Source organism: Megachile rotundata, chromosome 6 (assembly GCF_050947335.1).
Source record: "Megachile rotundata isolate GNS110a chromosome 6, iyMegRotu1, whole genome shotgun sequence".
Taxonomy (NCBI): Eukaryota; Metazoa; Arthropoda; class Insecta; order Hymenoptera; family Megachilidae; genus Megachile; species Megachile rotundata.
This window is the reverse complement of record NC_134988.1, coordinates 10,379,691-10,403,473: the sequence shown is the minus strand read 5'-3', so window position 1 is coordinate 10,403,473 and position 23,783 is coordinate 10,379,691. Positions and strand designations below refer to the sequence as shown.

General features: G+C 37.9%; 1 protein-coding gene across 18 annotated transcripts in view; it reads right to left on the bottom strand.

The window, feature by feature from the left end:
• by (focal adhesion protein tensin) overlaps positions 1 to 23,783 on the bottom strand; it is a 324,342-nt gene that overhangs the window by 299,172 nt on the left and 1,387 nt on the right. For 17 of the 18 annotated variants that reach the window (XR_013038337.1, XM_012285033.2, XM_012285037.2 and 14 more), the window contains exons 2-3: positions 4,511 to 4,867; positions 3,370 to 4,063 (exon numbers count right to left, since the gene is read on the bottom strand). Coding sequence is in view for 17 of the 18 variants with exons in the window: in XM_012285033.2 (XP_012140423.1) it covers positions 3,370 to 3,576 (207 nt within the window). In the remaining variant the exon portion in view is untranslated. The remainder of the gene's footprint in view (positions 1 to 3,369; positions 4,064 to 4,510; positions 4,868 to 23,783) is intronic. The other variant, XM_012285034.2, reaches the window with a different exon arrangement.

Here is a 23,783-nt window from a genome sequence, read left to right as displayed (position 1 = left end):
CCATCGCAAAGTTAGAATACTTTAGACTTTTGTTGGTTTACCATAAATGGGGAGGATCAAACGTTCGTGATTTTGACGAATTTCTATGCGGTTTGTGGCTGTGGGTTCAATTACTATGTATTGGTGGTATGGGTTTCTTATTTCCTTGTGTTGTATTTCTATATTTTGTTTTGGTAGACGTGGTATTTCCATGCGTTGTAATTTCTATGCATTGTAATTTCTACGCATCGTATTTCCACGCGTCGTATTTCCACGCGCCGTAATTTCTACGCGTCGTAATTTCCACCCATTGTAATTTCCACGCATTATAATTTCTATGCGTTGTAATTTCTACGCGTTGTATTTCCACGCGCCCTAGTTCCACGCGTTGTAATTCCACGCACCGTACTTCCACGCGTCATAATTTCTACGCGCCATAGTTCCACGCGCCGTAGTTCCACGCGCCGTAGTTCCACGCGTCATAATTTCTATGCATTGTAATTTCCACCCATTGAAATTTCCACGCGTTATAATTTCTATGCGTTGTAATTTCTACGCGTTGTATTTTCACGCGCCGTAGTTCCATGCGTCGTAATTCCACGCGCAATAGTTCCACGCGCCGTACTTCCCCGCGTCGTAATTTCTACGCACCATAGTTTCACGCGCCGTAGTTCCACGCGTCATAATTTCTACGCGTCGTAATTTCTACGCATTGTAATTTCCATCCATTATAATTTCCACGCGTTGCATTTCTACGCGTTGTATTACCATGCGCCGGAGTTCTACGCGCTGTAGTTCCACGCGTCGTAGTTCCACGCGCCATAATTTCTATACGTTGTAATTTCCACCCGTCGTAATTTCCACCCGTTGTAATTTCTACGCGTCGTAATTTCCACGCGCCATAATTTCCACGTGTTGTAATTTCACCTCCGTTGTAATTTCGACACATCGTATTTCCACGCGCCATATGTCCGCGCGTCGCATGTCCCCGCGTTGTATTTCACCGCATTGTACTCCTACCATTCCTCTCCGCTTCGCGTTGTATCACCGCGTACTATTCCCGTCACACGATATTACCATACGTTATTATTCTCACGCGTTGATATTCCCATACGTTGTATCGCCACAATTGTATTCGCGTTGCATTGCCATGCATTTCCACGCGTTGTATCACGTCATGTTACTATTATTCATCGTTATTACTTAGACTCGCACCACACGATGAACAGCAACATGTACCAATTAAAGTTATCGTCTTGGCGAAATCCGAAAGAGATTGAAATAAAGAGAAATTATAATTTGACGTGTACAACCGTAACGATATATTTAAAGTGGTAGTTGGATTTATAGAAGTTTCATCGAGAAGGTAGCGATGAAAGTATCGATCAAAGGAGGACTGGGGGAAACGGGTTCTCCATATGAGATAGGTGGACATGCCTGACATCGCGACGACGCATCCAAGTGATCGATAGTCCCTTTAGTTGGCAAGAAGGATTCGAGTTTGGTCGTTGTCGGACGACTTTGACGGCACGTTATTATGTAAATTAAACCGGAAGTCCTTTCTGGATTCTTCCTTCCACCAGCCCGTAATTACTCTCTTCCGTTCTCGGCATAACCGCAGACATTGCCCATCTGAATTTCATTCTCGCATCGACAGCGCGGTATAAACTGGTCAATTTCGAGAATAAATTATAGAAAATTCGGAACGATTGACGTGTACTCGAGCTATTAACATTCGTTAAACGCAATCGTGTTTTTACTGGTTCTTTTGTTTGTACGGGAATACAATAGCAATTATATGACTGCAATTAAAGAAATAATGCCTGCACTTCGTGCCAGTCGCATGACTCCTTTTATTGCGCTACGTAAATATTTTCTTTAAAAATTGAGGAATCTTGACGTTGTTACATTTGTTTTAAGAAGTAAAAAAATATTAAGGGTACCGAAAAGTAATCAAAATTTTGTTTACTGGCAAAAAACATTTTTTACTAAAGAAATCTTAAATGCTAATTAACAAAATAATTTCCATCATTTTTTAACGCTTTTTGCCAGCGTAAAGGCAATTCGATTCCCTTCTTAAAAAAAGTCCGTCGATTTTTCATTGAAAATCTTTGAAGTCATTGAAGAAGTTTTGAATACTTTTCGGTACAACATATATTTTTTTGTCTTGTCAGGAGTAGAAGTGTTTGTTAAATATACAATCTTTGTTAGATCATCATCGAAAATATTTTCACGATCGATCAGCATTGAAGTATCTGAGTTCGGAATAGTTTACGTGTCTCAATGACGCGGATAGACCAAGATATAATAAAATATAATTTGCATAAATTACGAAATGACCGTTTCGTGCCGATTCCGGTGCACGGTGAACTGGCAACGAATTTTTCACGTGAAAGCTGCCCGATCGATTTCACCTCGCGCCAATTTGGAAATTTCCACGGAACATGTACACACATTCCCGCGATAATTAAACAATTGAACGTTCGGACTGACAAACAACGAAATATTCCATTTTCAATAATGCAACAACAAAATGATTCGTACACTGGATTTGGTCCATTATGTAAATCATACGTCTCTATTCAACTTCTCATTTTCTTCTCTTTTATCGTGCGATGTTTGCACGCTTCGTTAATTATAATTTGCTCGTTAGTAATTTTGCGATGCTCTTGGAAAGAGGTATTAATCTTTCGACGTATTTATAGCCTTTATCTTTGAAATGAATTCTCTTGCTGCTCGAAACGCTTAGAGAACTAGATTGAACACCGAAAAAAATCCTGAATATTTAATAAACAAATAACAGGCTAGGTAGCAACGTCAACAATAACACCGTTTTAATAACAAATAGAATTACAGCAACTAATTCTCCATTCCGAGCATAAGCTGCGAAGATGAAAGGTGTCAGAAAATGTAGAGTCATCGAAGGTTAAAAGTGGTAGATTATTTAAAACATCGACTTGCGTCAATCTACTAAAAGAGAAATCTATTAGAACTGCTAGACGAAAAAATGTTCTATCACTTCAATACCTTTCTCAAATCTGAATTACTTTCACCGTATGACTTTTACCTCTGAACGCTAAACCTATCCACATATAATGTATACCTAATTTGAAATGAAGTTAAAAAACAAATAAACAAACGACGACACATAAATTAGTACACACATTTATTCTTTATCTTGATGAAAATCAACGCTGATTTTAAGAAACGTAGTGGAGCATTTCTTATAATAAGAAACTTGTGGAGCACTTGACCAGTTTGGTAGTTTCAGTGTTAAGTGAGTAGTTCGAGTGGTACCTTATGTTCTGTCAAATATTTTATTGATCGCCATTAGCAAGAAGAAGTTTGTAGAGAAGAAAGGAAGAATGAAAGATAAGAAAGAGCACTAACCTTGAGGAGCCTCCGGAAATAAGGGCTGCACGCAGAGAGGACGACTTTGTGCGCTGTGAAGCTGCTGCTGTCGCATGCCAGGGTCACATCCACGAAATCCTCTTCATCCCTGAGATGACGAAATGAGCTGAGGATGCTCGAGTGGAAATCGTTCCACCTGAGTGAGTACTGTTGCTCGCCGCTCGACGAGGACGAAGAGGCCGCCATGGCGTCCGTCCCCTCGGGACCCACGGCCGAGGGTACCAGAGGTGCTATCGTGCTCACTCTGGCACCCCACGGGGACACCTTCACTTCACCCTCTCGTCGCGTTTCACCACGCACCCCTCTATTCTTATCAACCCTGTGCCGTTCTTCCGCACAGCCGAACAGCGTCCTCGTGCTATGCCTCCGATCTTCTTTCAAGGTCAAACGATGATCTTACGCTTCTTCTTCCTTCCCGAATCTCTCTCTCTTTTGATCGATTAACCTTCACCTCGACCTTGCGAATGTCCCCTCGAACGAAGTTCTTTGGTAGCTTTCACGAGTTATTTTGATTACTGTTACCGACGGGCTCCTGACGAACACGTGTTCGATCTTGAGAAAAGTGTCAGGTGTAGGGTGGTCTCGAGTCTATTGTCACGATGGATCTCATAATAACATCGTGAGTTACCCGCCGTTGCTGCAGGATGCTGAGACAATGAGTCCGCAATCGCTTCTGAAAACAATGCGGCGTTTATTGTCAGGGTAAACCGACACGTCATGCGACCTATGGGATATTTTTGTACACCGATCGATAAATGCCGGAAGATCTATTCGCATTAAACGCTCGACAAAAGATAATTCGATATTTCTGTCAAACTTGCTTTTGCGTTCTATTCTACCGCTTAATCCTTTTGTCCCTTAAACTAAATAGGCTGCTTCAAATTTCAATACTGTTTCTAATTATAAATGGAATATTACTAGTTACAGCTACAATTTAGATATGAAAGTCTTTATTTGAAACAACACAAAATACACATCTAAACCTTCTATTAGAAACTTTGAATGTCATATGTCTAATTGGACATCAAACTAATAAACCAAGTCATCAAACTAATGTATAAAATTTTTTTAATAAATCAAGATATATTGTAGTTAGAATCAGAACAAATTGATAATTTACCTTAGTTAAAAAAAATGCGAAGACTCCGGCTTCTTGCTTCTCCAAACTTTCCTCCGCCTTTTCCGGCACAACCACGATTTGTATCACTTTTTCGCGTTTAACGAAGTCATTGCACCCTCTGCCCTGCCACAGCTTGATCGACGCGTCATTCCGACATCCGTTGTCGAGAAACGCGACGATTAATCTGTCGATATTTTATCGCCCTTCGAAGAACACTCAACGATTCACCGTCTGCCAGGTCACTCGATGTTCGTGTAACACCTGTGTCCTTGATTATCATTCCCCTTTCGACCTCTGCTCTTCTTGATCTCTTGCTCGTTCCTCTCCTCCTATATAGCCGCCTTCTTGTCTCCTCTTCTGCAAAGAAGAAGGGACTCGGTTAATACGCTGTAGATATTAACTGTTTATTTATGTTCTAGTGTTTGAGGAACGCAGTGGATCAAGATTCAGTCAGTCCTCATTCTGTCTGGATATCAGAATGAATATTCAATCAGTTTTGAATATGATGCTGGTAATTTTTAAAAGAAGTCTTCTTTGACTCGGTCTTATATCTAATCATTCAGAATAGGTGACAGGATGTGAGAATTTCCTACATTCGGCTACGCTTATCACTTTTGTATATTTTAATTTAAAATTTCACAGTGTATTTTATTAAAATTTAATCTTGAGCGATTTCGAAAGAATACATGGTATCACTTAAGGAAGATAACGTACATAGTATTCGAGCAATTAATTCATGATTAATTAACACTGCGCTCCAACGTACTATCAGAAACGCTATAAAACCACGTAAGAAAACCGGCGAGCAAAGTTAACCGACCTACGAAGACATTATCAGAAAATTAACGAGTAATGAAGATCAATTGCATCGGTCTTCATCCATCTCCTTCGAAGAACATAATCGATCAACGATAAGAAACAAGTAATTGCACGACAGCAGGAAAAGAAGCATACGACTCACGCACCGTACTTTTCCGATTAACTGATCGACTTTCGAGAAATCGTTACTCGTTTACTTCCTAGTAACGATGCTCGATATCAATGGCAAAACCTTGAATGAAACATAGAAGCAAACTCGTATATCTTGCTACACATGCTTGTTCGATCGATCAATCAGATTGGAATTTGAATTTAAATGTTTATAATTCCGGTTGGGAGAAAAGCATGTAAGATGTCTCTTTTCTTTGCTTCGATCGACAGCGATTTCCGAGCATGAAGAACGCAATTTGATACGTTCTATATGTGTCTTGGGTATAGGGATCTAGCAATTGAACATAGCAAGTATAGATAGCACGAAGAATGTCAGTTTTTCCTCGCGTTGCATCATGAACATACAGTGCGATAACAATCGCCATTTTCCGACACGAATAATTTATCCCAGTAAAAGCGCCAATGCGACAGCTGAGACAGATCTCACCGATCTTAGCTGTCCGGAGGAAAGAAATTAAGATCTTTATCGGACACGAATTCGTGTAATAACCAGCGGAAAGAAACAAAAGGAAAACCAGCTATAATGGTGGGAGAAAATCATGAACGCGGGAGTAACTACGTGTACAATTGATAACGTGGATATCGCGGTTGTTTACAATTCTGTGAATTTACTTTGTATCCAGCTTCAATGCTAGAAACTATTAATTACTCACTTTGGTGTAATAATAGAACCCCAAAAATATGAATCCACATATTTTATATTTTGAAATTTAACTTAAACTACCGACATATAATGTGTACTTAACTTGAAATTAAAAATGAAGTTGAAAAATAAATAAGCAAATGACAAAACATTTAGCGCACACATTTATTCTTTATTTTGATGAAAATCAATGCTGATTTGAAGGAATGTACTTTAACAAAATGTGTACCTTAATTTGAAATTAAAAATGAAGTTAAAAAATAAATAAGCAAGTGACAAAACATTTAGCGCACACATTTATTCTTTATTTTGATGAAAATCAATGCTGATTTGAAGGAATGTACTTTAATAAAATGTGTACTTTATAATAAGAAACTTGTAGAGCGGTCATTTGACTGGTTTGGTAGCTTAGTGTTAAGTATGTACATGTGAATGTTGCCTTAGAGCTTCGCCTAAGAATAAATATTATAATTTAAGGTTAAATTTAAATGGTTAACAACATAATGTTAACAGTAAAAAAGTGTACGGATACAGTTGACATGAGGCAGACGTCAAAAAGCACATACGCCTCCGAGCAATTGCATATTATGAAACTGACATAATGACCAGCGGGTGATTTCGCAAGCGCATACCTAGAAAGCGTTACGAGGTGTGGAGAACGCGAACGTTCTTAGTTATCTCAATTTCGATACTGAAATTAAATACGCATTTTCCCTGGTGAACCGGGATCCCCGGAGGCGAGATTGAAAATTATTTACACTAAAGCGGTCGGACAATGTGCACAGAAATCGTGGACAAACGGGAACTAATTCAGCGATAGTCCATGTGAAAATATCGCGATATTTCGCCACGATCCCATTGTATGAATATCTTTACATCGATTTACATTGTGAAAATAAAAATATTGGATAATAAAGGTTTAATGGTCGGTCGATTGTCTGCGTGCGAATTAAAGTGGTTAATTCATACACGTATCCTGTAATCGTCTAATTATTCCGTAACCATTAACGCGTTGAAATTTTCACCTATAATCCCAGCAACGGCTCATTCTCTGGATCAGGTGTTTCGATTGCAGAACACTGTTTGCGTAAAATCGCGATGAAAATGAGCTGCGTTCCACGTGTGCGTGACCGACATATTCCATTATATCGTATGAATGAATCGCGTGTCCCTGAATATATTTTGAACGGATCGATCGACTCGTTTGTTCGCGATTAAACCACGCGTTCACTGTAAACAGTGTAATGCCAACAGTGAAAATTCCGGAAAATTGTTTTGCGTCGTCCGGGCATCAAATATCGGACGAGATAATTAGGAAGCCAAAGATGTTCTTTATCTAACTGCCATTAATTACTCGCGTCCGAAGTAACAACCGTATATATTTCGAAATGCACAAAGGGGAATTCGACGTAAAAAGACGCTGATCTGCATACGTCTGCTACGGAAGTGATTTATGAAGCTATCGAGAGAGGATCGACGACTCGACATCATTAGCGATCGTTGCTTTTGTAGCTTCGTTTGCTTCGATCTTTTTACAAACTTTCTCGTTTTAAGTGGAGAAAAAGTAAATTGTACGTGGGGGATCGTGTGATTCAAGTCTTGTAAGACTCGTTTGATATACGAGAGCAGCAAAAACTGAATAGGTGGTTTTGTTGCAGATGAGCACGAATTAAATGCCCACCCGTTGCAAAGCTAAGATTACAACCACGTTTACCACTGCTAGATTTTCTACCCATTAAATCATAACCACATTTTGCATTATCACATGTGTTAGGATCAAAACCTAGTTCGTATCACATGTTAGATTTTCTCCTGGTTCTTTGCCACAAGAATTAAATCGCCACCCGTTAGATTACAATCACATCTGTTAGAATCAAAACCCAATTCGTTTCACATGTTAGTTTTTTCTGGTTCTCTACCACAAGAATTAAATCGCCACCCGTTAGATTACAATCACTATCAGATTTCCACACTGTCAGATTTATCACATATCACATTCTCCTCCACTATTACTAGGGTTAAAAGTCTAACCCACCCTTAGAAGACGAGAAGAGTTTCCTGTCTGTAATAGTTGTGTGTTGGAGACATTTAAAATCCATCCATCAGTCGGTATGCAACCGTTTCTTTTTATCAGAGGTGTTTGTCGACGGTGCGACGATACGGTAACGCGATAAATCAAAAGATACAACGTTTAAATATTTCATTGGCGAAGAAAAATTTCGTCGAAGCGAATCAAGGACGTCGCGTCGACGTGCATTGAGCTTCCTCGAATCCGCGGATCGTTTTATTATTCCACGGTGCGATTCGCGAGCCTCATTGCAGTGCGTCGCAACGCGTTTGTTAATCGCGAGTCAACAACGCCCTATTGCGTTATTCCACGCCACGGATCACGGTACTTTTTCAATACACACGTATTTTATTGCGTTTCACCCGTCGCTTACCACGCGTTTTCTATGAATCTTTCATTCACCGGCGGACACACGCGTTGTATCCGCTATCAGTTATGTAGCAAATGCGTGACTTTTGCTTGTCGATACTGTGTTGATATTCGATGGTCTTGGAAGGTGGGGATTTGAACAAATTTGGGATTTGGAGAGTTGGGGATTTAGGTTTAGGGACTTGGAGGTTTAGGGACTTAGGAGGTTTAGGGAGTTGAAGATTTTGGGATTTGAAAGTTTAGAGATTTGGAGATTTTGGGATTTGGAGATTTAGGTATTTGGGGATTTTGGGATTCGGAGATTTTGGAATTTGGAAATTTTGTGATTTAGAAATTTTGGGAATTGGATATTTCAGAATTTAGGGATTTAGGGATATGGAGGTTTAAAGATTTGGAAACTTAGGGATTCAGTGATTTTGGTATTTGGAGATTTTGGGATTTGGAGATTTTGGGATTTGGAGATTTTGGGATTTGGAAATTTTGGGATTTAGAGATTTTGGGATTTGAGGATTTAGGGATTTGGGAATTTTGGGATTTGGGAATTTTGGGATTTGAAGATTTTGGAATTTGGAGATTTAGGGATTTCGAGAGTTAAATATTTCGAAATTTAGGGATTTTTAAATTTAGAGATTTAGGGATTTGGGGATTCTGGAATTTGGAGATGTAGGGATTTGAAGATTCAGAGATTTCGAAATTGAGGGATTTGGAGGATTGGAGATTTAAAGATTTAGGTGTCTCTAGACTTAGGGATTTGGAAATTTAAGAATTTCGTGATTTAAGGATTTGAAGATTTAGAGATTTTGAGGTTTAGAAATTCAAAGATTTAGAAATGTTACAAATTTACTAATTTGGAAATTTGATAATTTGAGACTGTAGGCATTTAATGGTTCCATATTGTTTATGTAACCCGTTAATGATTATAGTTATTCCTTAAAAATTATTATAGTTATTCCTGAACGGAGTGAATGGTGGTTACAAGTGGTGTGTGTTCGTTGAAAAACGCATCACTGCTATGAACGTTCGTTTAATTTTCAGTCCTATATTATCCTTGAACTGTTAACGTTAATAATTTCCTTCGAAAATTTAATTAAACGTCTATATATTGTTTTGTTAATTAATGTCTATTCAGTTATAAGTCTTCTACAAAAAAATTGAAACTTTACAAATCTGTTCCTAAAAATTGAAAAATACAAAAACCTAAGACCTTCTCAACCAAAAAACCACAACAACCTACAAGTTCATAAATCCACATATTTGAGAGCCCAGAAGCTAGTTCACCAGTGGCTCTATTCGTCTCAGATATCAACGCGATACACCGAGCCGTCGATAACATTCCGATACTATCGATATTCATCGATAAAGGTATCAGTAGTCACATCTGTAGTCCGCAGACCTTGATTCGCCATCGATCGAACACGGTGAATGCAATTACAGGGAGATATCAAGATATCCGACCAGGCGAGTAACAAGATTTCACGAGATTACACGAAACGATGCAAAGATATTGTTCTATGTATAACGTACGCATATACAATGTTGTGCCGGCTCGAAAGTTGTTCGCTAACACCTTGATACCGATGCATTTGCATACGCGTTGAAATTCGCGTAACACGCGTACGTAATCACGAGTCAACAACGTCTATCACGGTTACTGCACACGCTCATCGAGTATTCTCTAGCACTTCATTATGATTGTTTTTTTTTAAATAGAATATCTTTCAATAACATTCCCGTTATTTCATTAGCATTTTCAGACCGATTACCATGTTTAATCTAGTTTTTCTAACGGCTACGCCTTTCCTTTAATCCTTAGACTGATTTATGGATTTTCTTCTGGGAGTTGTTGATCTTGCGTTTCTTTCTGTTTACGATCTCATACCAGCTGTTGCAGATTATCTACGGGAAAATTTTGCCACTTCTTTTCTAGATACTGTGGATTTATTTTTATTTCTAGATACTGGTTAATTAATTTTTAGTTGAATGTAGAATTACTTGAGATGTGACTACTTATGATGGAAAGAAATTACACATATGAGTACATCATACGAGATCATACACAACATATGAGATATACGAGACGTGTAAATTTCCGAGCTTACAAAATTCCAAGTTTTCCATTTCGATCTGAATATACAGATTATTCATAAAGTAATCCTCTATTATCTAATCAAACTTTTAACCACCGATATCAATTTCGCCAACCTAACACAATATCGAACGAAACGGTGCGAAAAGATCGTCGCTGAATTAAGTAGAAAGCGTAAATCGAACAAGTGGTGATCAGAAGTTAAAAAAAGAATCGGCGATTGAATAGCTATCGTTCTTCGAACGGCAGCAACAATTGAAGAATAATAATGACCCGATTCGATGGAAACAAAGCTGAAAAGGCGTTCGACGATCGCCTCCAAGGTACTTACAGAGTGCTGAGCGTCTCTGTCACGAAAATATCGTGTTCCCGACGCTGCAAGCGGACGCAAATTGAATTCGAAAGGTGTTGAACAGCAGCGTGGAACAATTTGCATACGCGTTGAATTTCGCGCAACGCAGTAGGCGGCCCGGGATTTCGCGCGTCCGCCGTAATTACGCCGCTCGAAGACGGGCCATCGGTGTAATAATTGAATGACGATTGCCCGGAGAGCATAATAATCAGCCCGCCGTGGACAAATGACTTTCACCGTGTTCCACCGACGGGCGTGTACCGTTAACGTCAACATGTACACACATTTCAAATTTAACGGATGACACTTTCTTTTGAACCTCACATATGTACTTTCTACGTGTGTATTCTGAACGCGTACACTACTTTCGCCTATCTAGCTATTTGCGAAACAACTATTTGCAAAATTAGTGCAGATTGTCCGCCATTTTGTGTACTCTTGCAGGCACATGAAAATGGCTTATGTTATACATTACATGTTTTCTCTAAGAAAAGAGAAGTTCTTTATTTTGTTATAAAATTCAGTGCAGACAATGTTTGATAAATTGACAGACAATGCATCTTGTTATATAAACAATATGAATCATTGTGTTTATAATATGTCATATGTATGTATGTATACACATATCATATGTATGTATGTGTATATCATATGTATGTATCATATTCATGTGTGTGATTCAAATGTACAAGTGTGTCTTGTCATATGTATGCATGTATATATCATGTGTATGTATGTATATTTATATCATATGTATGTATGTATACATCATATGTGTCATATATCATGTGTATGATTCAGATGCACAAGTGTGCCTTGTCATAAGTATGTATGTATTGTATATCATATGTATGTATCATATTCATGTGTATGATTTAAATGCACAAGTATGCCTTGTCATATGCATGTATGTATATATCATATTTATGTATGTGTATATCATATGTATGTATCATATTCATGTGTATGATTCAAATGTACAAGTGTGTCTTGTCCTATGTATGCATGTATATATCATGTGTATGTATGTATGTATACATCATATGTATCACATATTATGTGTATGATTCAGATGCACAAGTGTGCCTTGTCATAAGTATGTATTGTATATCATATGTATTGTATATCATATGTATTGTATATCATATGTATGTATCATATTCATGTGTATGATTTAAATGCACAAGTATGCCTTATCATAAGTATGTATGTATTGTATATCATCTGTATGTATGTATACATCATATGTATGTATCATATATCACGTGTATGATTCAAATGTGCAAGTGTGTCTTGTCATAAGTATGTATGTATTATATATCACCTGTATGTATGTATACATCATATGTATGTATGTATCATATATCATGTGTATAATTCAAATGCACAAGTGTGCCTTATCATAAGCATGTATGTATATATATGTCATATGTACGTATCACATATCATGTGTATGATTCAAATGCACAAGTGTACCTTATCTTCCACATTATTTTTCCCCTAATACACAGTAAGTTGTGTACATGAAAATTGTTTAAAACTGTCTACGACCAAATATAAAATATTTATAGTAAAAGTTATGAACCGTATCGTACCGTATTCGAGACTTTTCTCCCGCCAAGAAATAATTCGCAACGAAAATATTTGATCAGTGTATCGTAAAAAGGAGAATGAAAACAACCCGGGACAAAAGACCGAATATAATATAGGGTTTCGGGAGATAAATTGCGTTATTTGCGCCACACGGTCGCGCGCAAACACCGTCTGGTTACCTCCATTTTCCTAATCCTCGTGTACTTTTCCAGGTTCGTAAATGAGAAATCGCGCGATTACGCTTATCAGGAGACACGTATCGATACGCAGAACACCGGGAACGCGAGTCTACATGTAACCGACGTATGTTTACAGGTATTTCCTCGATCGGCTCGTCGTTGTACGTCAGGTTGACGACCCTTTGATAACCGACGCGCTCTCGTGATTCTCTTGTCATCCAATTAGGAGACATTCCGTAATCGAAGCCGTTAATGAGCTAGTCATAAGCTCGACGTCCAAATTGACCATCGTGAAACAAAGTGAAAAAGAAAGGGAAAATTGAAGCAATAGAAGGAAACGTCTAATGGCTACTCCGGATTCTAATGAGCTTCGAGTTCATAGATAATGTTATTACGGATATGACTGTATATGGTTTGGGCGTAAATTCTCGATAATTAAAGAGATATTTAATTCCGAATTGTCGACGAGGTTTATGTACTCCACCGGAGCTAATTACAATTATAAGAGCGTTTCGATAGCGTTTTTGTGGCGTACTCGATAGCACAAATATCTATGATTATACACCACTAGATCTAAATTGCTATATGTGATATTTACTGTAAACGAAGAGTCTGGTTTTCTAGTCGTAAAATCAATGACTGGAACGTATGGGCCTGAAAAACCTGTAATTTCAATTTTTATTTTAAAAAAATGTGTAGAAAGGTCGCACTTTTAATTAGAAGAATATTATTCGCTAAAATCTGTCTGTAGCAATTTGTTTCAACATGTCTTACATTTAAATGCACTGTAAAATACTTTGAAATTTTGATACTTAATCACGTCATGTAATTTTAATTGTAACATCGTGTTGCAATTTTAACTGCAACGTGTTGTAATTTTAAGACGTCTATCATTGCGTGTCACTGACTAATTTTAATTAGTAATTCTAATTAAATGTAATTTCAACTTGCGTTGTGTCAATGAATACCGCTACGTCTTAATTTCAACGGGAATGTCGTATAATTTCAACGTGCTGTCCACGCTTATCACCCGTTTAAATTTCACCGCTGTTACAATGTCGCCACTTCGTAATGAAACCATCTGCAGCCTCATATCGTCCATTACCGAAACGCGGTAAATTTAAAAATATAAAAAAAGTAGAAGTAACAGAGCAAGATTTTTGATGCAAATCGTCTCGATAAAAATCTCCGAGCGATTTCTTGCTCGAGAAAGCACTTTCCGAAGAAAAAAAGACCGTCGATCGGTATATGGTGCGCATGTTTGTGCTCCGGGTGAAACTCGTTTAAAACGCGACAGCTCCGACACGAATTTAATCGCAAGCATAAATAACACGGTAGATACAGAACGAGGCTCGGAATCGATTCCGTATGGACAGAAGCAGGAAAAATAAAGGGATCGCGTCCGAGCGGAGGAACTGCGATGAAAATGGAAAAAAGCTGCCGATGCAGCACAATGCTCCAAGCGTTTGCAGGCTCGTACGTAAATAACGGACGAGCAGTGTTATCTCGTCGGCTCTGTGCAATATGGAACGCGTTATCTTGCACTCGGCTGCAGAATATTGCGTTTTTATCGCGAAAAACCGCGAGATCGGTGGGACAAGACAGATACGGGAGATCGGAATTAAGATCGATTACGAGCATCCGTTTCTCGCTAAAGGAACAAAAGAAATACGATTACTACGGTTGAGAAATATGTTTATTGTTTTGCGAATGATTGGTTCAGGAAATGATAATGCTTTATCTAAATAATCGTTAATACCGTTGACGTTTATTGTTGCAACGAGACAGTGCTAAACACGAGTAAATTTAAACACACAATTGGTAATCGATTTGGTAAAGCGCGATAAATGCTTCTATCAAACGTTCTGTTATCGCTGCAATGAGTAATACTTGATATGGATTTTGCGAATTCTACGTTTCAGAGCACACGGTTAGATCTTGCTATATGGCCGTGTACTGGGTAACATTGATACTTCATAATTTTTAAGTGTTGTACTTTCAGCTTTTTGGGCAAATTATATTTTTGACGTGTTATAGTCAAATTGTCGGACTGTATTGTTTGATGCGTTATTGTCAAATCTGTATTTTTAATACACTGTATTCTCAACTACGCCAGCTTTGTATTTTTAATGCATCGAATTTGCAACGCATTGTACTTCAACACATTCACACGTACATATTTTCGGCACATTGTAACTCTGACGTACAATTTCGACGAATTGCATATGTAAGTAGTGAAGTATTTAAGTACGTTCATGAACAAACAACTATAGATAGATGTCGATTGTAGTTTATTGTTATTATAGACAGATAATATTATTATAGATGATAGTTATTTCAAAAGTAAAATAAAATAATTTTTGTTATAGTTTCGCTCATAACTTTGATGGCCATTAGCACGTATTTGCTATACCGTCAGTAGCAAAATAACGACAGTCCACAGCAATTACCGTACCGCAAATATCCGTTTATGTTAGCGAACGTGTTAACAAGTGAACCAAGTTCAGAGATAAAAGAGGAAGCATGTCTATAACGATCATTCATGCAAGCTGCGTATCATAAATACATTTCGACGATCGGCTCGAAGTTTTTTCTTCTCCCGTCCGTCAGCTCGGTCGCCCGTAATTTATCGCACTTACCACGTTATTCAAGGTGAAGTGACTGGCTAATTTCGTCGGTTGAGCAACACGATCGCAACTCTTAAGAGAACACGACTAAACAGCATCTAGTTTCTAGCTCGAAAAGCTGACTCCGTGAAAACGAATCGTTAAATCGCGATTAAAGCGATAACTCTGGCTCGTTTCGCGTTAGTAATTAGCGTTTAAAAGCGTAATCGCGAGCGATTACTGTTCGATACGATTTTCCTGAGGTTCCGGCGAGGAAAATCGCGAGCTAATGACCGACTCGTGCGGATAAAGCCTCGATATTTATGCACCGGCGGGAAATGTTCGAGAATCGATCGAGGAAAGAGCGGATGCTCGGAAACGATCTGAACGAACCGAGATTATGTATCGGAATGTGGCGAATTCGAGGTGTGGCTCTCCGTTCGCCTTTTACAAAGATCCTCCTTAACCGCCTACCGTTGCTATTATCCTAAATTGATTTATCTATCAAACTCCTACCACGATGTCAAAATAAATTTACTAGATCTCTCGTTGTCAACGTGTCTTCAAATATTTTCTCCTGTAAAAATTTTCTATTTTCTTCTATTCGTGTATCGCTAGAAGAGGTCGAACTATTACAGCATAATTGACATTAAAATATTTTTCAATCAGGAAGCTATGAAATTTTAATTTAAACTCGTCAAAGTAAAGATCGGAATTAAATTTTAATTTGCAATTTGAAAGGTATTCGATTAACAATTGCAATTGAATTTTTAATTAAAGGAAATTTAATCATGAGTTAAACGTTAATTGTTAATTAGTGCTTAATTAAATTCAAAACTTAATTGGTTATTTGAAATCCTGGGCGAAGTACAGCGTTTGCGGTGGCGATGGATAATTAAATGCGAACGGTGTAAAAAATCTTCGTATTTTAAACATTTCTCCGAGTTGGAAATTTTTGTGAATACTTGTTTTTTTCTGTCTCTAGCGGTGTACAATAGAGATCTCAAAGACGAAGAGGCTTTGTCGAGCAGAAAGTCATGAAGCTTTTTGGCTCGAGTTCAATCATGAACGAACCGGAATTTTCACGATGCATTCATAGAAACCGTACGAGAAGGATGTTTGATTCTGAATAGAATGCAAAATTGAATGGTTGTAAATGGCTGGATTCTCGGAAGCTCTCTTACCAAAATTGTCTTCGTTTGTTTGATGGATTACGGGCTATAAAGCATAATCGTGGAAGGACGTAAAAGAAACGTGGAATGATAAGAAAATATACGGTTATCGATTCGTTATCTGCTTTGCATTAAACGAGATACGTTCTTGCCTGATAAACACTCTTGATCTCTTACAAAGTATGTATGCACTTCATTGCTCGGAATAATTGGAGGATAAAATGCTTTAATGACTGTTTTATGTTGAAATAATCTGCGTTTTTGTGCTTCAATTATTCTTGGAAGTAATTTGTTGACGCTGTACTTATTAATACCGACAACGTTGTCAGTGTCTATGATTTTATACGATCTATATTTAAGTCCAAAAAAAGTAGCGAAAAGAATTCCTATATCGAAGTTAAGTATATTATAATATAACCGATAAGTTTTTAATTTATGCAAACTTGTAAATTCCACAGAATTAATGGGCAAATTACAATAGTGCATAGAAACAACGATAAGCCATCAGTCATGAATAGTTAGTGTAATTCATGTTCAAAATTACCAATTTGTAATATTTTTATAATGTATGTTACAGAATTACTCAATTCCAGTGTTTCTATAATGCATGCTACAAAATTGCTAATTTCCAACGTTTCCATAATGTATGCAACAAAATTGGTAATTCCCGGCGTTTCTATAATGTACGCTACAAAATTACTAATTTCCATAAACACAAATAGGGTGGAGAGGAACGTAAAAAGTCATGAATACGTAATACTCGCTGTCTGAATCTTAAATACACATTTTTATTCCGTCTAAACTGTTTGTAAAACTGATACACCGGCTACTTCGAGCGATACATTTCAATTGCACCGATACGAAATTTTCAAAAATCATCCTCGACGTTCGAAAAAATTTTCTTACAAAAAATCTTCGACTGTGAAAGAATATTCAAAGAAACATTTTGCGACGGTAAGTTGCACGAAGATTTTGCATCCTCGTCGTTCAAAAAAACTTCTAACGAGAAGATCGATATTTTTACAAAAATCTAAAATCTTCGACTGCGAAAGAATATTCAAAGAAACATTTTCTGGCGATAAGTTGCACAAAGATTTTGCATCCTCGACATTCAAAAAAACTTCTAACGAGAAGATCGATATTTTTACAAAAATCTAAAATCTTGGGACGTGAAAGAATATTCAAAGAGACCTGCGGCGGTAAGTTGCACAAAGACTTTGCAGTTGAGCGGAAATCGCTCGAAAATATTGAAATGTATTCGCGACCGAACGGAGAATAGAAATGCACGATTTTCATCGTCTCTCAAAAGATCTGACGTCAAGGTTTAAATATTAAAGAGGAATAATATCGGTTGGCGTGTGAGGAAAGACGAAAACGTTACGATGAATGAAAATTATCGAACGTCCTTGATTCCGTATTCCTTCGGATTATTTTCTACGCCGACGAAAGTCTTTGAAACCGAAAGTGGAAACAGATTTTCATGCGGGCAATACCCAGGAAAATCCCGTCAGGTCCCAACGCTCCGAACGGAAATTGGGCTTCGAAAAAGAAGAAAATGTACGTAACGCTCGAATTACCAGAGGGGGTTTTCACTCGTTTACAAGCTGTAATGAAAGTGTGCAGCGGCCGAGCTAACATTCCGTTTCGGACCGAAAATAAACACCCCCGACCCTTCGTGGAAAGAATCTCAGAAATTCTGGCCCTCGTTTGCTCGACTAAATCTGTGGATCCGAAAAATTTGCACGAATTACTTCGAAATGAAAAGGGTACTTTTCGCCTGTGTGATTCAACAAAAATTTCGTGGAGAACACTCCTTGCAAATATGCATTTGGTACACCTAGACTGTGCAAATTATTTTTGAAGAAAAGAGATGAAATGTATGTACAGAAAGTAGTGAGGTATTTGAGTATGTTTATGAACAAACAAGCAAATGATAGTTTGGGCATAGATACATTAAATTATGTATAGATATAGATTATAGTTTATTATCTTTATAGATATTCCAAAAATATAATAAAATAATTTTTGTGTATACTAACAATACTTTCAAGATTCAGTACTAAAAATATTATATTTTCTTAAATATAGTTCTTGTATTTCTTCCAAAATATAAAGGAGTGAATTAATTTTTTGAGTATCTAGAAGTACGAGTAAAAATGAATACAGGATAAATTAAAATAGAAAGTGAACGAAATGTGTTCACGTTTTGGCATCGGCAATGGCGTATATCATTGTGCCACGGTTGCATCCTGTACTTTTTCACGTTGGCCAGGGATTAGGCACACAACGTGCAAGTACTGTATACCTGGATCTCGGCCGAAGCAAATCTTTGGGACCATTAATAATATCGCCGGCGCAATTATCGGGCCAGCTGCTACGTTCCCTCGAGGCCCGGTTCGGTCTCAGCAGGTATATGTACGTGGCTAGAAGTACCCACGGGTGTACGTGTGTACGTTTTCCATCCAGGTACGTAGCTACAGACCCTAGAACCCTTAATTTCTGTTATCTCATTGCGGTTCGCCGCTCGGAGACCATTCTGAAACAATTCCCGTCGTCTCACTTTCGAACGATACCTTAGAATTATTACGTTAGAGAGATTGTATTCTCGAAACCGGTCGATTTTACGAGTACCCAAAAAGTCTACCCGAGATGAGAGGGCCGACAAAAAAAAACATCGGAGAGATTTTCATCGCGGTAGTATTACGAAAGAAACCGTAGACTGTGCATCGACCAGGACACGATCGTTCGCTTGTAAAATTTTACACCCGGCCATTATTGGCTACCATTTTCCCGGTAATTATCTTTTTATTGCGTTACTCGATCACCGAACGATCGCCTTGCCTATTTATTAGTCTCTGCGCGAGGTTCGAGCGTTTTTGTACACCGGTCGACCGAATATATCGACTGGAAATGTTTTTCTTGCACTTCCTGCCTGGTGGTCGATCGAAAAATTCGGTGAGGAAAGTTTACGTTCAATTCGACAATTGACCGTCTACCGGTTGACGAATGTATGTACATGATTTCGCGGCCGCAATCTCGTGCCTCGTCAATTCATTAATTAATCGGTGGACAGACCGCGTCGCGCTACGCGTCGCTCGCTGCGTTGCTCGCCGCCAATTACCGGCACATTGTCGCGCATAAATCATTAGCAAACGTGACGCTTCCATAATTCGGTTAATTTGCACTGTTTTTGCAACGTCTCGCCAACCGTGGGTTCACCTCTCTCTTTAGTATATTCGCTTATAGTGGATAATAATTATTTCGGGACTATAGTTTTCCACTCTATACGCGTGCGGTCGCGCGCTAGCCGAGTCGTGAACAATTACAATTGAATTACTCCGCGAATTATAATTACAAAGTAATTTAATTCCATTGTAATTTGTAATCCGGATCTCTCGTTCAATTAAATTGCAATGCAATTCGTAATTCCACTCGATGCACAATTATAAAATACGATATAACTGAAATCGGAATTATAAATTATGCGCTAACCACAACGAAAGGTAATAAGACGTGGAAGAATTATTCAAAAATTCATATTACCATTAGCGTAATTCAATTACGTCGCTGATTACAGTAATTAGCGATTGAATCGATTGAAAACTTTGAATTATGTAACTGCGATCTAATTGAATTACATAATCAATTACAACGTAATTAAATTACTGTATAATTGAAATACAATCTAGTTAAATTACTATGTAGTATCTAATGAAATTAATATATAATTGAAGTACAACGTGATTAAATTACCGTATAATTCAATTAGTAGAACTGTGAGTTTTAGAGGACGAAACTTCCAGAACGTGATCAGATATTTAGATTATTCTACGAAGTTAATCAGTAGATTATAATTTAAATATTCGAGTTACCCAAATTACGTGTCGTAACAGAACTTTCCTCTCCGACTCAATGAATCAAAAAATATCCAATTATTCACAAAACGATCAAAATCAGCGACGTATCAACGCGTGTTTACGAGTTATCGAACCGATGAGACAAGAGATTTGTCCCCGGATGTCTCGATCGATTTCATATTTTCACAAAGACGCGTCATACCGCTTGACTTTGTTCCACTGCCTATCGTAACCGCGGGATTGCGAGACGCGTGTAGGATCGATAATCAAACCCGATAAATGTGTATTTAAAAACAATGAGCGAGCATTTCACTTCTTTTATCAGTCGCTTCTGATCTATCGTGTTCTTTGATGTCCCAATTCTAAAGTGGTCGTGTAAAGATATTTATTAATCCTCAGACTGTCCAACTTCTCCTTCCTGTACGAGTTCTACGTATGAAAAATAACCTCACGTAAAAAAGGAAACATAAATTTGACTGTTTAATTCACCTTCGGATTAAACCATTCACACCGCTTTCACCGGAACCGCTAGATTCATTCGCACTGAAATTCGGGAGGATTTATAAAATGAACCGATAACTCTTCGGGTGACGTTGGATTGACCTAAGCTTTTCCTTTTTAATTCACGTTATTTCAATATTATTTTACGTTTGACTGATAATAAAGACTTAATTTTCTAAAAAATTATTCCTAATAATTTACTTCAAAATTGCTTTTGAAAATTTAAATTTGTAAATTTGAGTATCTAGAGATACGGCGTTTTAATACCAGGAACAAATGCTGCATCGTCAGATTTCTTTGTCGAACTTTTGTAAGTGCAAATACAGAAAGGGAAACAACCCCTCGTAGAAACGGAGGACAAAGAAATCGTGAATGATACAACGTGTGCAAAAGCGTGAGCGTTAATAAATCGCCCGGAAAGATAGAGCCTCGTGCGTGGCTGGAAATAACGACTCGAAAACGCCACGCAAACGTTGCTTCGTGTCTATCACGGCTTATCGGGATGCGTGTGAGTCAGTCATTAATAAAAAGGGTCGCAATATAGTGTGACGGTGAAAAAGCGAAGGGCTCGAGCTATCGATCAAATAGCCATCACTCGCCATGCGGAAAGACGCTCCGAGTGATTCTTTCCAATCGTATTTGTATGAAAACTATTACTGTTACTTTACAGAAATAAAAAAATTTAATAATTACTTCATAAAATAATAAAAATTTTTTCTCTCACAAATAATTTGCAAAGTCTGACGAATAGTGATATCACCGGTAAAAATAATCGAATTGCAAGGAGATAACGAATGGCTACAAGATTTAGAGATACGGTTAGTGTTTTTAATTTAAAACGTTTCAGAAACGAGTACACGAAGCATTACCCGCTAAAAGATAATACATGCGCGTACATTTGTTACTTGTCCAACATCCCGTTCGTTCAGGAAGTTTCGTATCGAATTTATCAAAAACACGACGGGAAGCCAGTTATAAGATGATAGACCAAGGAGAAAGTGAACCAACGTATACGGTTAATTCCGACAAAAATTCACCCATCACCTACACATAAGTTCGCTGTATTTTTTTTACGGAATAGCAAATTTCTCCGTATAGGAATTTATACACGTTCGAAATGCGATACACAGTGAGTGGAGATATTCGAATTACGGTACGTTAAATCGGAGTTTGTTAACTAATTTCAACGAATATTCATATTTGCCTACAAAGTACGTGCCCGGTACAACACGCGAATTAAAATAACTCAGCTGTTTAATACCGAAATTTGACTTCGAAATTACCGAATGCAATTTCTGTAACGGCTATACTCTGAAATAGAATTCGTGCAGAAACAAATCAGCTATCCCATAATTAGCACGAAAAACTCGGCTATCTGTTACGGAGATCTCCGAAGATATGCAGAAACTAATTTTCTAAAAATTAATTAACGAAACGCCCACTGTATAATCAACTCGTAAAAACGCAAATTAAAATAGAAGTTTCTCTTGTAGAGCGGACAAAAGTAATCTTATCTATTTAATATCGTGAATATCTATCGTCCAAAAATATAGACCGCTTATCGAGAGCGTTGCCTCGTCCGAATGAAAACAGAGTCCCAATTATTTTTAACAACCTACATATATATAGCCGCCATTCCGAATAAAAACCTTTTCATTTGCTTTCACGATATTCTTAAAACCCCGGGCTTTTGCGAAGGTGAAACTTTATCCACGTCGAAACGTTCTGACCTGCGCGTGGATTTTCGTGATACACCACTGTGCAGACGCACGAAAAAGGTCTTACGTTTAGGCTGCGTTTTAGAGTGGTCTGCAATTGTGTGCACGACACGTGCGTACACGGACGGATGCGTTCGTGTGCGTGCTGCACAGACCGATTTATTGATCACACGAGTCGCACGCAATATACGAGGCGCGTGAGTGCGTGTCGCAACGGACTACGAACTTTTAACAAATTCCGTCTACGATCCGGCCTGACATGTGCACGGAAAGTTGGGTCGATGCATTAGCATAAAGTCGATGGGAAATCAAATTTTAACTATCGAGGAAATCGAAAATTACTAGAACTTCATGAAGACCTAGAACGATCAATATTCTCGATATTCACAAATATCAAATTCATGGAAAATTTAAAAATTAACATACCAATGATATGAAACTTTCTGTTAAATTTTAAAATGCAAGTGTGAGAGGAATTTAATGAAATTCCCAGGGGAAGAAACGGAATAAATGTACAGATATTAAAAATGGCGAAATTCGAAGTGCCTTATGAATGTTGTTATTGTCTGAAACGATGAAGGTCACCGAAAGAAATTTAAAGTTATAGAAATAATCCGCGGAACTAATACCGATTCGACGTATTGTACGCTGTTGAATGTAATCAGAGCGAGACCGTTAATAAACGACGCCCGAAGAAATGGTTAATAACACGGATACGCAAGGCGACAAACAAATTAACAAGCAAGTCATTGAAGCAAGACGATCATTATTCGCTGTCACAAATTGCGTACGAACGTGTTCGGCGACAGTAGAAAAATCGGAATACGCGGTTATCGGGCTAGCATAAATCGTGAGAAACACGAATTCGCGATGCGTGTTTTAATATCAATTGCGATTCACTGAACTGCAACGGAGTCGCGTGAACATTGTTCGACGTCACGGAAAAAGAACGATCGCGAAGAATAACGCGTGAGCGATTTAAACAGAAGCAACAAAAGAAAGAGGATACGCGGATGATTCTAGTGGCTCTTCCCGAATCGATTTCGCAAACTCGCGATTTAGATCGATATTTCTGTTTATAAATTTCTAGATTTCCAAATGAATAAATTTCTAAATTAGCAAATGTTTGAATTTCCCAA